The 17,286-nt window shown below is 55.5% G+C and overlaps 1 protein-coding gene across 1 annotated transcript in view; it reads left to right on the forward strand.

Annotated features, from left to right (window-relative positions):
* Window positions 1–17,286, forward strand: part of CARMIL2 (capping protein regulator and myosin 1 linker 2) — a 138,205-nt gene that overhangs the window by 94,371 nt on the left and 26,548 nt on the right. The window contains 3 exon segments of the mRNA XM_054048586.1: window positions 8,719–8,822; window positions 12,881–13,265; window positions 14,696–14,812. Of these exon segments, the coding sequence (XP_053904561.1) occupies window positions 8,719–8,822; window positions 12,881–13,265; window positions 14,696–14,812 (606 nt within the window).

Raw genomic sequence — 17,286 nt, forward strand, 5'->3', positions numbered from 1 at the left:
ACGGGGCTGCTCAGACAGACCTGAAACGGTTCACAGAGAACCCCAGCGTGTTACGGGCACCTTTGTGCCCCACGGCCGTTGCTCAGGTGCCTGGGGCTGGTTGTAGGTAGCGCACTCCAGCAGGAGCCAGGCCCAGGTCGCTTTAAGGGCTGTAGCCCAAAGGTCAGCTTTTGCAGGTGCGTAGTCAGGTTCATACACCTGCTTAAGAGCTTTGCTGAGTTGGAGACGGAGCATCCCAAGGAGCATTAATCACCTCTGGATGCAGAGCGGTGGCTGGCAGGTGTGCGGGCCTGCTTCAAAAGACCCACTCTGGGGCAAACACTTAGCAGCAAAGAAGGAGAGACTCTGGGTGAGACCTCATTACCGTGTCCTGCAAGCCCAAGTTTGGCCCAGGAGGAAGAAAAATGAAAATGTTGGCTCCGTCCCAGCCAACGCTCGGCTCTCCTGTGAGCTTGCAGGGCTCGGGAGTGCTGCAGGGCTGCTGCAATTTGAAAGTTCTTTTTAATTCGTGGCATTGATGGGACAAAACGTCTGAGTTAACTGACCTAGAACTAGGGAAGGACATGAGCCAGACTCTGGGGCAGTTTGGATCTGCAGGCAGTGCTGGGAAGGAATCCTGAGTACTCCACGCAGGCCCATGGGAAGAGCTCTGCGAAAGTCCTGCCTCCTGGGAGGCCTGTGCGTCTGCACGGTGGGAACAGGAGCAGATAGGACTGTGCTTAAAGCTTTTGCCACCTCCTGTAAATAACCCCATTAGAAGGGGCTTCGTAGCCCATTCCTCCCTTTGCGTATTGCGTTTAGACTGGGGTGGAGGGGGGAGGGGCTCCTGTGGCTTTTGACGGAGCCGTGGAAAGTCCCCAGATGGGAGCATTTGGTTCACAAGGCAACAGATCCCATTTTAGCGCTCAGTAACTCCAGCCCTCCATAAACGCTAGAATTCTCCCAGGGCGGGCTGCGGAGGTGAGTGGGGAGGAGGAAGTGTGGGAAGAGGAGAGCCCTTCCAGGTGTTTAGCTGGGATCATTACAACCTAGCAGCTGTTCTGTGTCTGACTGCACCCCAGGGAGTCCCTGGCCCTCCTAGCAGTCGGGGAGGGGGCTGGGGGGGCAGTGTTCCATTCCACGGCACTGGCGGTAGGACTAAACTTATAGAATTAGGATGATAACACTATGCATTCGGTGCTTTTACATTTTCTTTCCAAAGGGCCTTACACACAGTAACTAGTTCATCCCTGGAGCCTTCCTGGGAGTTGGGTAACCCGATGTGACTAACCCCATCTTCAGTTGGGGAAACTGAGGCACTCGGCAGGCCGCACCCAGATCTAGGGGAAGACGGTGCAGTTCTCTTGGGCCAAAGTGGGTGGGGCTGTGAATGGTGATGTAAGTTGCCCATTGGGCTCATGGTACTAGTGCTTTGGCCATAGCCTTGGTTGGACAGCGCTGTTGTTGTACCATGTTGGCATTCAGTGAGTGTGCAAAATGAGCGTGAGGTGTGCTGGCCCAGCAGGAGGGGGTTGCACGGGGGTTAAGATCACATAGCTTTGCTGCCCTGCTTTATGTTACACCCCAACAGTTAGCTCTCTGTCTGGCTAATGCCTCTTCTGCCTAGGCAACATGTAGTGTTACACACCTGCTGGCTGGTGCTGACTGTGCGTGCGAATTGCGGCACGGGGGCCTCACTGCTGGCAGGAGTTACCAGACCGGCTCTGTGACAGGGCAGGAAGATACAGGGTCTTGCATGCCAGGCTTGGCCTCCCCCTGCCTTTTTAGTTCCTTGCAAAGCTCCTGTCCGCTCCCTGTCTCTGGAAGCAGGTGCTGGCCGAGGTCTGCATCCCTCAATAACGGAGCATCGCTTGCTCGTTGACGTCTCCTACAGGAAACGTTCCACTCACTAATCTCTACTCCACCACCCGGGAGGTGAGCTAGAGTTGGATGCTCGGAGCTCACCTCCCTCACTTTGGGAGACAGTTACCTGGCTGGTTTCCAGCCCCCGCCCTCCCAGCTGGAGCCGTGGCCTTGGTGCTCAAACTGCTAAGCCATAGAGACCTTCTGCAAGGGCAGAGACCGTGTTCAGTGGGGGAATCAGAGGGGTCTGTCACGGGGCGGGACTCACCAGCATGGCGCCTCCTGCTGGTCGCCCAGGGAATTAGCATTTCCAGCCTCCGGAGCACCCTCTGCAGGCCGATGTCCTGCATGCCGCTGGGCCCGAGTCCCTCCTGGACCGCGGTGCCCCTTTCAGGCCAGGGTGCTGCCCCCTGGCAATACCCCCACAGATCTGGGTCTCCCCTCCCCAGGGGACCCCCAACCCTCTATCCCCACCTCAGACTATGGCTACTGCCAGTCTCGATCTAGCCCCCGTTCACTGGGGCAGACTGCAGTGTAAGTGCCACTCATCACCGGCAAAGGGGGTCTGGACCTGCTGCCTCTGCCTACCCATGGGCTGCCCCTCTGCATCCCCAGTACCTGTCTGGCCTTTAACAAGGCCTGCAGCCTGGGGGGTTTCCAGGCTGGAGCTCCCCAGCTCCTCTGGCCTTCCCCCAGCCTTGCTCCACTTTAGGGACCTTCTCTAGCTCCCAGCAGCCAGGCCCTTCTCCCTCAGCAAGCTAGAGAGAGACTATCAGCTACTCGCTTCACTGGCTTTTATAGGGCCAGCTGCAGTCTGATTGGGGCATGGCCCAGCTGCGGCTGCTTCCCCAATCAGCGAGCCTTTAGCTCGCAGCCCCAGCCCCCTCCCAGGGCAGGAGCAGGTGACCACCCCGCTACAGGGCCCATTCTGAGAAACGGAAGTGATTATCCTCTGAGTGCACACATCCTGCTGGGTGAGGGCTCTTGTCTGCCATGCAAAATGCTCCCTAGCCTAGGAAAACAGCCCATAGAAAGCGACTCCCTGGAGAGCTGTGTGTGCTGTGCCCGGGGGCGCATGCCTTTAGCCACCTCCTTGGGTACGACACAAACACGCCCTGGGTTGGCAGTGGCCATCCTAGGCTTCCCGCCGGGGAATAGCCCAAGCACCCCGGGGTTCCCCAGGGGGCCCGGTCTTTTGTATCACTCATGTCAATCAAAGGCTTCCTCTCCAAAGCACATGATTGGACTTGGATGTGAACACGACCCTGGGGATTGAAAAGGAGCTCCTGGATGGCCCAGGCCAATGCCCCCGTGTGTTTAGCTGGGGGAGCCCCCAGGGGACAGGGCCTTTCTGATTGGTCATACTTGTTAATGCTCTGGAAGGAAGAAGCAGCCCATTCCTCACCTTAGCGGGTGACGCTGCATGGGGGGGTGGGGGGAGGGGGGTAAGTGTGATGAGCAGGAAGGGCAGAGAAACCCTAGAGAGAGACCAGTGGGATCTGACACAGGAGTAGGGAATAGCAAATTGGACCTGGGAAAACAAGTGGCATTTGTCTGGGGGAACCCATGGCCATGGGGTGACAGACAGTGGGGGGAGCAGCCAGCCAATGAGATGTGCACATGTGAGGGGAGTGTGGTTTGGGAGTGGACCCAGGCCTGTTAGCAAGATAGCGGGTCTCGTCCCAGGCTGTTGGGTGACTGACACATTTGGGACACGATGCTCGGGTCTGGGCTCTGCCATGCAGTAAAGCTAGAGAGGGGGGTGGGAGCTGCAGGCACTGGAGCAGCGTGTGAGGGAGCAGTGAAAGGGCCGGACACTGAGGAGGTGAAGAAGCTTGGGCAGGAGATCTGGGCTAGCAGCCGGCCAGCAGGGGCCTGCTCCCACACACAGGAGTGGTGGTGTTTCCAGGGGGGCAGGATCATAGAATCATAGAATATCAGGGTTGGAAGGGAATTCAGGAGGTCATCTAGTCCAACCCCCTGCTCAGAGCAGGACCAATCCCCACTAAATCATCCCAGCCAGGGCTTTGTCAAGCCTCTAAGGAAGGAGATTCCACCAACTCCCTAGGTAACCCATTCCAGTGCTTCACCACCCTCCTAGTGAAATAGTGTTTCCTAATATCCAACCTAAACCTCCCCCACTGTAACTTGAGACCATTGCTCCTTGTTCTGTCATCTGCTACCACTGAGAACAGTCTAGATCCATCCTCTTTGGAACCCCCCTTCAGGTAGTTGAAAGCAGCTATCAAATCCCCCCTCATTCTTCTCTTCTGCAGACTAAATAACCCCAGTTCCCTCAGCCTCTCCTCATAAGCCATGTGCCCCAGCCCCCTAATCATTTTTGTTGCACTCTGCTGGACTCTCTCCAATTTGTCCACATCCCTTCTGTAGTTGGGGCCCCAAAACTGGACCCAATACTCCAGGTGTGGCCTCACCAGTGCCGAGTGGAGGGGAATTATCACTTCCCTAGATCTGCTGGCAGTGCTCCTTCTAATGCAGCCCAAAATGCCGTTGGCCTTCTTGCCAACAAGGGCACACTGCTGACTCATATCCGGCTTCTCGTCCACTGTAATCCACAGGTCCTTTTCTGCAGAACTGCTGCTTAGCCAGTCGGTCCCCAGCCTGTAGCACTGCATGGGATTCTTCCGTCCTAAGTGCAGGACTCCGCACTTGTCCTTGTTGAACCTCATCAGATTTCTTTTGGCCCAATCCTCCAATTTGTCTAGGTCACTCTGGACCCTATCCCTACCCTCCAGCTTATCTACCTCTCCCCCCCAGTTTAGTGTCATCCACAAACTTGCTGAGGGTGCAATTAATCCCATCATCCAGACATTAATGAAGATGTTGAACAAAACCGGCCCCAGGACTGACCCCTGGGGCACTCCACTTGATACTGGCTGCCAACTAGACATCGAGCCATTGATCACTACCTGTTGAGCCCGACGATCTAGCCAGCTTTCCATCCACCTTGTAGTCCATTCATCCAGCCCATACTTCTTTAACTAGCTGGCAAGAATACTGTGGGAGACCTTATCAAAAGCTTTGCTAAAGTCAAGATGTATCACATCCACCATTTTCCCCACCTCCACAGAGCCAGTTATCTCCTCATAGAAGGCAATCAGGTTGGTCAGGCATGACTTGCCCCTGGTGAATCCATGTTGACTGTTCATGATCTCCTTCCTCTCCTCCAAGTGCTTCAAAATGGATTCCTTGAGGACCTGCTCCATGATTTTGCCAGGGACTGCAGTGAGGCTGACCGATCTGTCATTCCCCCGGTTCTCTTTCTTCCCTTTTTTAAAGATGGGCACTACATTTGCTTTTTTCCAGTCATCCGGGACCTCCCCTGATTGCCACGAATTTTCAAAGATAATGGCCAATGTCTCTGCAATCACATCAGCCAACTCCCTCAGCACCCTCGGATGCACTAGATCTGGACCCATGGACTAGTGCATGTCCAGCTTTTCTAAATAGTCCTTAACTTGTTCTTTTACCACTGAGGGCTGCTCACCTCCTCCCCATACTGTGCTGCCCAGTGCAGCAGGGTGGGAGCTGACCTTGTCAGTGAAGACCAAGGCCAAAAAAAGCATTGAGTACTTTAGTTTTTTCCACATCATCTGTCACTATGTTGCCTCCACCATTCAGTAAGGGCCCCCCCTTTCTCTGAGCTTCTTCTTGTTGCTAACATGCCTTTTTGTAGAAACCCTTTTTGTTACCCTTCACATCCCTTGCTAGCTGCAAGTCCAGTTGTGCCTTGGGCTTCCTGATTACCCCTGCAAGCTCTAGCAATATTTTTATACTCCTCCCTAGTCATCTGTCCAAATTTCCGCTTCTCGTAAGCTTCCTGTTTGAGTTTAAGCTCACCGAAGATTTCACTGTTAAGCCAAGCTGGTCGTCTGCCATATTTGCTATTCTTTCTGCACTTCGGGATGGTTTGTTCCTGTGCCCTCAGAAAGGCTTCTTTAAAATACAGCCAGTTCTCCTGGACTCCTTTCCCCTCATATTAGCCGCCCAGGGGCTCCTGCCCATCAGTTCCCTAAGGGAGTCTAAGTCTGCTTTTCTGAAGTACAGGGTCCATATTTTGCTACTCTCCTTTCTTCCTTTTGTGAGGATCCTGAACTCAACCATCTCATGGTCACTGCTGCCCAGGTTGCCACCCACTTCTACTTCCCCTACCAATTCCTCCCTGTTTGTAAGCAGTAGGTCAAGAGGAGCATGGCCCCTAGTTGGTTCCTCCAGCCCTTGTACCAGGAATTTGTCCCCAACACTCTCCAAAAACTTCCTGGATTGTCTGTGCATTGCTGTATTGCTCTCCCAGCAGATGTCAGGGTCATTGAAGTCCCCCATTAGAACCAGGGGCCTGTGATCTGGAAACTTCAGTTAGTTGTCCGAAGAAAGCCTCGTCTACCTCAACCTTCTGATCCAGTGGTCTATAGCACACGCCCACCACAACATCACCCTTGTCGCTCTTGCCTCTAAACCAGGGGTCGGCAACGTTCGGCACGTGGCTCACCAAGGTAAGCACCCTAGTGGGCTGGGCCAGTTTATTTTCCTGCTGACGCAGCAGGTTCGGCCGATCGCGGCCCCCACTCGCCGCGGTTCGCCGTCCCGGGCCAATGGGGGCAGCAGGAAGCGGCGTGGGCCGAGGGATGTGCTGGGCGTGGCTTCCCGCCACCCCCATTGGCCCAGGACGGCGAACCGCGGCCAGTGGGGGCCGCGATCAGCCGAACCTGCCGCATCAGCAGGTAAATAAACTGGCCCGGCCCGCTAGGGTGCTTACCCTGGCGAGCCGCGTGCCAAACGTTGCCGACCCCTGCTCTATACTTAACCCAAAGACTCTTAACAGGATTTTCTCTAGTTTCAAACTGGAGCTCTGAACACTCATAGTGTTCTCTTACATACAATGCAACTCCTCCACCTTTCCTCCCGTATCAGTCCTTGAATAGTTTATACCCATCCATGACAGTGCTCCAGTCATGTGAACTGCCCCACCAAGTTTCTGTTATTCAAGTCACATCATAGTTCTTTGACTGTGCCAGGACTTCCAATTCTTCCTGCTTGTTTCCCAGGCTTCTTGCGTTCGTGTACATGCACCTAAGATAACTAGCCAAGACTCATAGCACCTAGACCCATAGCCCGTGGAATAGTCTCCTAAAGGAAATGATGAAATTCCTTCCTCCAACCCCAGCTGTGTAGGACGTTTTGGGGCAAAACACTGGCAAATGATCTGAGGAGAGCAATCCAGAACCGGGGCAAGTACTCAGAGTGCGGGATGGCTGGGTTTGCTGACCAGAAATTGGAGACAATGAGGCCTACGAATGATCTGACTCCTCACAGCTCTGACGTCACCCAGTTTTGGCCTAGAATTTTCGCCATATTCGCAATCTGTATTCGGTGGGGTGTTTTCGTAGGGTGTTAAAACCTGGGCCCTCATCCCGGAGCTTTTCCATTAAGTCGAAAGTGAAATGAAACACGCGCGGGCTCCTGCTGTCCAGGGGAAAGCATTGAAACGTGGCACTTGGGACACGTGCCCCAAGGCTGTTGCTGGGAAGAGGAAGACTGGGCTGCTTTTGGCCATCACCCTGGAACTGGGTGCAATCTCATATTGGTAACGTCACCAAGCATGAGCTAACGGGCAGCCAAGTTCTAAAAGCACCACCCGGGCAATTTTCAGACCTAGTGCCGAGCAGCTGGAAACGCTGCAGAATAATGGCAGGGGAAGCTTTGACACAACACAGGCTTTGGCTTCAAGCACAAGCTCTTGGAAAGGCGCAGAAGAAAACACGCTGATGCAAAGTACACCATGGCAGCTAGACATCGCCCCAGCCTGGCCAGGCTGGGTGTATGTCTCTGAGCCTGCAGGCAGGGTTGTTTGAGAACAGCCGGGAGGTGCTGTGGAGGGTTTGAAGGGACTGTCAGGTCTGCAGCTGTGCACTCTGTAACAGGGGAGAAACCGTTTCGATGCTGGAAGCAGCGCTTGGCTTGGGATCTTATTCTGGAGTGGGGGGTTTTATGTCCCTTCTGATGCACGGCCATGTGGCACTGAAGGGAGGCCATGTGAGCTAGTGCAGGGGCTCTCGACCTTTCCAGACCACCGTACTCCTTTCAGGGGGCTGATTTGTCTTGTGTACCCCAAGTTTTACCTCACTTAAAAATGACGTGATTCCAAAATCAGACACAAAAATACAGAAGTGTCACAGCAGAATAGTACTGACAAATCGCTGACTTTCTCCTTGTTATCATATCAGGCAAAAATAAATCCATTGGAATATAACTATTGTACTTACATGTCAGTGTATAGTCTATAGAGCAGGAGAAACAAGCCATTGTCTGTATGACAGTTTAGTCTGAACTGACTTCGCTAGTGCTTTTTATATCGCCTGTTGACAAACTAGGCAAATCTCTAGATGAGCTGATGTACCCCCCAGCAGTACACACAGCCCTGGCTGAGACCCAGCGTGCTAGTGGATAAAGCGCTGTTCTGGGATTCAGGAGACCAGGGTTATATTCCCGGCTCTGCAACTGGCCTGCTGAGAGACCTTGGGCAAGTCTCTGGGCCTCAGTTTCCCCCTCTGTGAAACAGGGATAATGTTGCCCTCCTTTATAAAGAGCTTTGAGATCTGCTGATGACGAGGGCTAGGTAAGAGCTAGGTGGTGTTGCTGTTACTGCTATTTTATTATTATTCAACAGCAAATGTGTACACAGGTGTATGTGCGTGTGCCATTAAAAAGCAGTTGCATCAGTAGGAACGTCCGGGAGTGATTTGTCACTTTCTCCTGGGATCGCTCCCCCTGAATTCAGCTTTCCCCCGCCTCTCGCCTCCTCTTTTCCCTGCTTCTGCAGCACTGCGCTCTTCTGACTGTGGCGCTTGCTCGTAGGTCCAGCCCGCCCCGTCTGAGAATGACGAGGACAGAAGCATTACTTGCGTGGATGAAGGGCTAGAGGAGTTCTTTACGAAGAAGCTGATCCAAGAGGAACCGCCGTAAGTAAACGAGGTGTATTCAGTACTGTCGCTGCTACTGTGCCGCTTCCCACTGTCAGCTCTCTGGCAACGCCAGTCCTGCCTTCTGGGCCTCCGTGGGCCTCACTGTGTGTGTACAGGCCATGATACACACGTACCAACCCACGAGGCCTCAGCCTCCAGTCCTCCAGTCCCTGATCCACTGACCACACACAGAATCACCTGCTGTTCCAATAGTTACACCTTAGAACACAGCTCTGCTAAACATAAGGTGGCCACGCGCATGTTCCCAGGACACTGGAGAATTGGGGTCACGGAGGGGGCAAAGCGGCGTGCTCTTATAAAGGGCATCCTCCGTCCGCTACCAGACAAAGCCACATCTGGTTTGTCCCAGTACCAGACGGGGGGAAAAAACCACCCCAACAGAGGTCTGTCCAGGCCAAAACTGGACGAGGGACCTCCTTAGCTAAACACACAGCTCTTTGATCTAGTTATAGTGAAAACAAGAGGAAGGGCGAGCCTGGGGAAGAGGCGGGGATTCGGGGAGGGAGCCAATGGGGGAAGGAGGGGCAGAGTCGGGCGGGGGCGGGGGGGGGGGGGACGCGAGCACTTCCAGGCTCTGGAGTATTTGCTTGTTTGTCCAGTGTCCCAACCTAACGTTGGTCGGGACGTGGGACAAACAAGGAAATATCGGGTCAGTCCCGATAAAATCGGGATGTCTGGTCACCCTAATTCCAGGGTGTCCTCTTTGCCCCCCCAAAATAGGCCAAAACAAGCCTTTGATATTTACATCAATACAGGGTTCCTCTCCCCCATCCTGCCCCACTGTCTATCTCTTCCTGATACTTTCCTTATAAAGTCCCCTCTGCTCTTTATTAGCTTAGAATGCCAGTGGCTGCTCCTTGTGAACCAGACACTGCTCCATTTACATGTAAACAGATAGATGGACAAACAGCTCTTGTCTGACAGCAAACCGGCTTTTCACCTTTGCCAGTGACCAGTCCCTAGATGCAGGCTGTAAGAATGGAATTGTCAGTGTCTATACACAACTCCTTACACGACAGCTGTACGTGCATTTCACAACAGTATTGATGACTTGTGTGACCCTGGCTTTCAGAGCCCTCACGTGGCATTCTCTGAACTAGAATGCGCATACCAAGCCCAGGGGATTCCTGTAACCCTTAGGCCACGTGACAGTTAGCATCAAGAGGTGCCTGGCTTACAAGCTAGTGGTGCATAAACTGGGGAATCGTCCTCAGTCATTTCTTGGGGTAACATTACCTTGCATGGTTTGAAATTCAGGTCACTACTAATTAATAGTCATTAATGCTTTTAAACACTGTTCCTCTAGGACTCTGAATGGACATATTAGCAAATTCTCACAACACAACACCTGTGTCGAGTGTAGAATGTTATAGGGATCATTTCACCCACTGCAGAAATGCACTCATGTCTTGGGTGCAACACAGCAACTGTTTAACAGCACACAGCAACGGTACACAGCAGTTTTGATCAGGGACTGAGTAAGAATCTGGTTCAGATCTTTAGCTGGTCTGATTTCAGTGGTGTTCTACCATCTGATGCCAGCTGAGGACCTGGCCCACCAAGTCCAACTGAAAGTGCAAGGGGGCATTTAGGATGTCAGAATGCAATTCCCTGAACTGGGATGAGCCCAGGACACTGGGGTTCACACCATTAGACTTAACAATGACTGTAGTGGGCTCTGCAGCTAGTCGGCATCTCCCTTTGGGGTCCTGGCCAGAATGCGGCCTTTGAGAAGTGAGGCGAGGTCGGCTGATTCACCAGTCTGGGCGCTGGGATTTTAAACTAGCTCTTCCAAGCCCATGGCCCGTTGGGAGGAAAGCAGTGTACAAGGGCAGAGTGAGTGACTGCAGTCAGTTGGGACCTGGAAGCCCAAAACGTCTGGGTCGTCCTCCCAGACTCGCTGTGTGTCCTCGGGCAGCTCACTCCCGGCATCCATTTCCACCTCCGCAACGGGGCTGCCAGGCTCTGGGGCTGAGACGGCAGGAAGCACTGAGCAGCGCTAGGGGCACACCTTCGAAACCAGCAGCATGGCCTGTGCAGGGCTTAGCTCAGGTGTGTTCGCAAACAAAACTCTGCCCCCCCTTCCTCCCCCCACATAGGGAGGAGTCAAAATTGAGCCGGATTTTCTCTCCTTTCTTATCCTTCTCCAGTCTCCTTTTTCCTCGTTGGCCCTCGCTCTGTCACCCCTCCCACAAGCAGCCTGCCGCTGAGCAGGACTCTCTTCCCTGCCGTTGTGTTGATTTGTATTTCCCTGCAGCTTGTCACTTGGGCTTTCCACCCAGCTAGCGGTAGTGAGCCCTGGTGATGCCCTGCCCCCCCCCCCCCCCCCCGGTCTCTGTGTAAAACTCTACTCGGGCATCCTGCTTGCACGCCTGCCGCACCGGGAGCCGGAGGTTCTCCCTGATCGAGACAACCCCTGATCTTGGCAGAAGCCCGGCTCTGAAATGCACGACCCATTCGTAGTAAGGAGAGCCGCACGCAGCCTGGCTGCCCAGGGGCTTTACCAGCCCTTGTAAGTAGCAGTAGTTAGGTTTTCAGCTGTTGTCCTGTCCCCATGCTGGGGGAAGAGAGCACCTGTCCACCAGGAGCTCAGTGTTACTGCAGGAAAGAGGGAATTTTAAAGGGCCTGGGCTGTACCTAGCAGACTGTGCTGAGGAAGGAGAGGAGGATGTCTTCTGAGATACGGGCACTCATCACAAACAGCGGCGCTGAAAGTGGCGGTGCCCAGAGGGAAGCTGGTGGTGTTCTTACCGAACCAGCTGTCGGTCCTTGCGCCCGAGGCTATGTAAAGACATGGTAGAGCCAGCTTTCCAGTCCTGTGTCTGCTACTAGCTGGAGTAAAGCTGGCATGGTGCGACCACCTCGGGCTACCTCCACGTGCCGCCTAGACACACTCTTATTTACTGATGGCCTCTAGGGGGCGTGGCCATCTCTACACTCTTGGACCATGTCAGCCATGGAGGAAAATTGCCATCACGCCTGCCCAAGTGGGAGGCCTTGGGAAGTCCCCTCCATGCTCCCGGCCAGGAGAGGAGGATACCGCTGAGCGTGTGTCCCAGGGCAGGTAGAGCCAGGACGCTGGGGCTGTCACTGGTGCAGCCTGGATCTCCACCCAGGGCTGCTACAGTCAGTTACGGCTCCTGGTTCTCCACTTCCCTCTGCCCCCGCCTTGATTGAAAGCTGTCCTGTAACCTGGCAGCACCTATGGCGTAGGTGAGCTGCTGCACCTCGCAGGAGGCCGGGGGAGGGAACGGTGGTGTGAGGATTGCTAATCCCTGCCTCAGGCCGGGCCTGGGAAGCAGGAGCCAGGGTGGTTCTGGGACTAGCCACGCCTCTCGAAGCCGCCTGACCTACTGGGGGTGAAACACCTTCATTTACTTCAGTTACTGAATTGCTTGGGCAGAAATCCTGGCTGATTAGTGTGAGACTGTGGCGCGGTGGGCCCCGGGGAGCGGCTGAGGGCCGGGCTGGGGCAAGGTTAGCACAGGAGCTGAGCGCAGGACCCCGGCCTGGCCAGCTACAGTCCAGAGTGAGAGGCGGCTGCACCTCTGCGGCCGAAGCTCACGGAGGGGAGACGGTGAAATGTGCAGCCAAGTGTATCTGCAATGCATCTCCCAGGTGGGGATCCTGCCGTGCCAACCCCCATCTCCCAGCCCCTTCCCAGAGCCTCCCATCCTGCTGCCTGCTGGGCACCCTGCGAGGGCGAGGACGGGCTAGGCTGCGCTCCACCATGCCTCCCCCACTGGTTTTTCTAATCCCAGCAGTCAGGGGGAAGTTCAAAGATAAGGAAACAGCCAAGAGGCCACCGAGCCAACTGCCTTTCCAAGAGGATGGTGTGTCCCCTCTGCCGTGGAGCTGTTCCTCTCCTGCCCCTTCCCTGGGGGCTGGCTCCCCAGGCTGCAGGCTGACAGCAGAGAGGTGCCTGGCGCAGTTCTTGGCATTGGGGGCACAGTGGTTCTTGTACCTGCTCTCAGTTCACGTCTCCGATCAGCACCTGTGCTAACTCTTTTCCTGGCTTCCTCTTCTTGCTCCAGCCCAGCCCCCCGGGGGATCTCTCCTGGCTCAGCCCCCCTCGCGCCATCTGGCACCCGGACTTTCAAAAAGAAAATAGGGAACTTCTTTGCATTGAAGAAGCCGAAGTCCAGCAGGGGCTGGAAGTGCGAGAAGGAGCCGGAGGGCAGGAAGTCCACGCGCAGTGACATTTCAAAGCCTCCCAGTAAGGCAGGGGAGCCTGGGAAGGCGCTGAGCAAATCCGAAGAGGGTGGGCTTGCCGTGGAGCCCAGGGCCAATGCAGAGCCCAGCCAGACCCTCGATGCCGCCCACAGGGTCAGGCCCAAGTACTCCCGAGAGGGCAAGTCACAGTCACTCATACTCCTGTGTGGTGAGGACGAAGAGGCCTTAGGAGTGAAACATGAAAAGGTAACAGCCCTCTTTCCCCACTGCCCCCTCCTAGCGCCGGGAGCCTGTGCTCCTGGCACTTGCCCCAGTTCAGGGGTGTCCTGAGTGTAGGGGCCCAGGTCATCCCGGCTGTAGCAGGTGCTTTACTACAGTAACAGTGCAGCAGAGAGCGGGAATCTGGAAGTTCTGTGATGTGTGAGGTTTGTACCCCCCTGGCAGAGAGGAGACGGACCTGGGCTGCAGCGAATATAAAGGGGACTGTTCATGGAGGCCGGTTCTCTAGCTCTCAGACTGCCTGGCCCCCCAGGCTGGTGTCTCCAACCAGGGGCACCCTAAGAGTGATCCGGGGTTCGCAGGGATCCGTGGGACGACTCCCATTGACCCCAGGCTAGTTTGGATCAGGCCCCAAGTCCTGGCCTGACCTAGCCAGTCCTGGCTGGTGTCTGCACTGCAGATGGGCTTGGGCGTAGACGTGGGGCTGACTCCCTGCTCCATTCCTGGGGAAGCGGCAGGGGACTTTGGGGGCACAGATGGCCCCAACCAATCCAGAACCGTGGGGTCTGTTGTTGTGGGCCCCTCCCTGCTCCTGCCCATGTCCCTGGTTGTTCCTGCCTGGGGGATGATTGGGGGAATTTGAGGCCTGCCCCAGCGACAGAGGACCAGAAAGAGCCCGAAGCAGCCAAGGACTGGGACTAGCTGCTGTGATACAGCTGGGTGGGGGAACTGATCTTAGGCAAACGTGCCAGAGGGAGCGCCAAGGGGAGGGTGACCAGATGTCCCAGTTTTATAGGGACAGTCCCGATGTTTGGGGCTTTGTCTTATAGGCGCCAGTTACCCCCCCACCCCCGTCCTGATTTTTCACACTTGCTGTCTGGTCACCCTGTCCAAGGGGGGCTGTCGCACAGCAGTGATGTACAAACACCTTGTCCCGAGCCAGACTCGCCTGGTGCCATCAGTTAGTGCCATGGGGCAGGCGTGTCTCTTGGCAAACCTGCCCTCAGCCTGGGCAACGTGAGGGGAGGGATGGACCTTGCTTCACCCCCTGGGGTACATTCCCCTTCCGTTGACCCTTGTACCCGGGTGGAAGGGGCTGAGTGTGATAAAGGGGCCTGGTTCTGGCTGGGGGAGGAGCCCTGGAGCAGGCCTTGCAGAAGGCTGCCGTGGGGGGTAGGGGGCAAGGCACAAGGCCATGCAGCGGTCGGGGGCGGACATGGCACATGGGGCAGAGTCGCAGCATGCAGCACCATGGGGAACCCCGGCAGTGCTGCCCCTCGCAGGGCAGCCTGCCAAGATAGCGGTGCATAGCCAGGCCCCCCACGGCTCTGCGTTCTGCAGCCCATAGCTGGAGGGCTCAAGGGCGGCGGCTGCCCAGCACAACGGGGGTGGGGGGCCCCGGGGACTGTAAAGCGCCACCTGAGCATGTCCCCGGGTTTGTCCCGTTTGCCCTTCAGAGGCGGCACTTGGAGAAGAGCGACGGGGAGATCCCCAGCTCCTTCGAGCAGCGCGTCCACGTGATGCTGCACCGGATCGGGGTCACCAAAGTCCTGTCGTCCGATGGCAAGAAGCAGGTGAGAGGAGAGAGAGACACACACACGTACCCTTCCCCCACCCTTCGTCCTGCCCCACTAAGTGTTCCTCACCTACAGGTGAAGAGTCAGCATTGCAGGAAGGTGCTGCTCGGAACCCAGCCCCCCCCAGCCTTATTGCTGACCCCCCCCGTTTACATGAGGGGAATGGGCCCCCAATAAGCAAAGAGCACCAGCATGCCGAACCCTTCCCATCCCACTGTTAGAATTAAACTACAGCCGACTGGCGACGTGCTCAGAGTACTGCAATGGCCTGGCATGTGTGAGAGTACACCGCTGCCTTCTACTGGATGCAATCGGAACAACAGCTGTGTGACATAGGCCCTCCACTGCCAACAGCTAGTGGTGATTCTCCGTTAGCTGAGATGGCCGGCAAGCAGTGAGTTCTGTGCCCTCTGTCATTGTGACGTGGTCACATGCAGTGTAGGGGTAGCTGTTTGCTACAGCGTACTCTCTTCTCAGTGCACAAGCATAACCCGCCCATTCACCATTCGTGAAAACAAAAGTGTGGGGAAACTGAGGAAGGGATGTGCCAGCAGTGTGACAACTGCTCCAGCTGGCAAAATAGTGATCCTTTCTGGTCTGAGACCCTTCTGAGACGAGCCTGTTAACTGAGCAGGAAATCTCCCAGAGCATGGTGTGTTCCAGGCAGCCATGAACTCACTGCTTCAGATAGTAGGCTATTTGACAGAACAGTCGCTCCATGGCAAACCCATGGCATGTTAGCAGATGGGGATGTTGATACAGCAGAACTGTTTGTAGAACTGATACAGCAGCAGCTTTTGGGACCTCATCTAATGCAGAGAGTGGGTAAAGCGTTTGCCATGGAACGAATAATCCTGATGGCTGGTTGTGAGGCTTTGGGGGTTCACCCAGCCCAGTGAGGGGCTGCGTCACCACCTGCCCTGGAGCCCTGGGTATCTGCACGGGGAAGCTTTGGCTCAGAGCCCCACCACCAGCAACATGCTCACAGCACAATGGTGTCACCTTGGCTTCCACCAGCCTGGGCACTCTTTGCAGGGTGACCCCAACAGCCCCTCCGGTCCCTAGTGCCCCCCAAACTGACTCCCCTGCAGTGGCCCGTCCCTCTGACTGGACATTCTGTCACGGACTCACAGGACTTGTGGTCTCTCTCAGCTCCGTACGGTCCCTGGGAGGAACCCCCTTCAGTGCGACAGCCCTTCTCGGGGGTCCACTCTCTCTCGGGGCTTAAGCCGTAGGCCTCTCCACCTCCTGGAGCCCCACCTCTCTGAGCCTTCAGCACGCCTGTCTCTCGCTGTGGGCCCCCGGGGCCTCCACACCCAGAGGGAATAATGCAACCCCCATCCCGAGACTGGAGTGAGACTCAGCCAGCGTAAAACAGGAGGGTTTATTGAGCATCTGAGCCCAGCACAGGAAACTCTCGGGGCCCTCAGGCCTGGCCTCCCTCAGCACAGCACATCTAGGTCTCTCCAGCCTCCAGGGGGACTCTGGCTGCTCTCTGCTCCCAGCCCAGAACCCCTGCCTCCCAGCTGGGCATCTGATATCACCATCCCCCAAGTCCTGCCTCTGTCCTTTGTCTTCTGTCCCAGGTAAACAGGCTGCCTGGGTCTCCTCTCCTCTCATCCACCCTTTGTTTTCCCTCTGGCTGGAACCGGCTGGTCAGGTCACCGGGGTCCTCCCTCCACAGCCCATTGTCCTCCCACTGGCCAGAACCAGCTGTGACTCCCAAGCGGGGCCTCCCAGTCACCAGGTCACCAGTCGCTGGGGTATCCATTCTCCAGGCCGTTTGCTGGCCCTCTGTAACAGCAAACGCCCTCTCCCACCACCTTGTTAAACCAGTAACACCCAGGGAAACGGAGTCCCGCCCCCTCTGCATGCAACCATTGGAAACAAGAAAACTCCCTGCTTTGTCCCACACTCACAGAGCTAATCCCAAGCTCGCTGCCTCCAAAGAGCCAGTGCACACACCAGCTTGGTAGCTCAGCTGGCGTTCCACGCTCAGCCTGGAGATGGCGTGTAATCAAACGAACACGTGTGTTAACAGAGACCCTAGAAGGAAGTGATTTCTGGCTACGAAAGGGTTACAAACAAAACAGAACAACACGCTTTCTAGGGTCTAAAACTGAATTCAGTAAGATGTAGCTTTGCCTAACATTGTTTCTTCCTTACCCCAAGTTGTCAGCATTCTCCAGTGTGACGGGCTTTTCCAGCCAGAACTCAGCTCTCACAGACTCCAAGGACTGGTTTCTTTGTTCCCTCAGGAGATGAATGACTTGAACGTCCCTTTGCCCCGGCTCCTATTACCCCATTGTCTCTGTTTCAAGAGCCAGAACGGCTTCTTGGGGTGCAGACTCCAGCCCCTGTCATGATCATTAAGCAGTCCTCTCCCCTACTTGCTCGCTTTGTTTACCTTCTATGTGAATGTACCTTTCATTGTTCTCTGTGATCAAGCTGGTCAGACAAGTAAATCCCCC

Source organism: Malaclemys terrapin, chromosome 14, assembly GCF_027887155.1.
Source record: "Malaclemys terrapin pileata isolate rMalTer1 chromosome 14, rMalTer1.hap1, whole genome shotgun sequence".
Taxonomy (NCBI): Eukaryota; Metazoa; Chordata; order Testudines; family Emydidae; genus Malaclemys; species Malaclemys terrapin.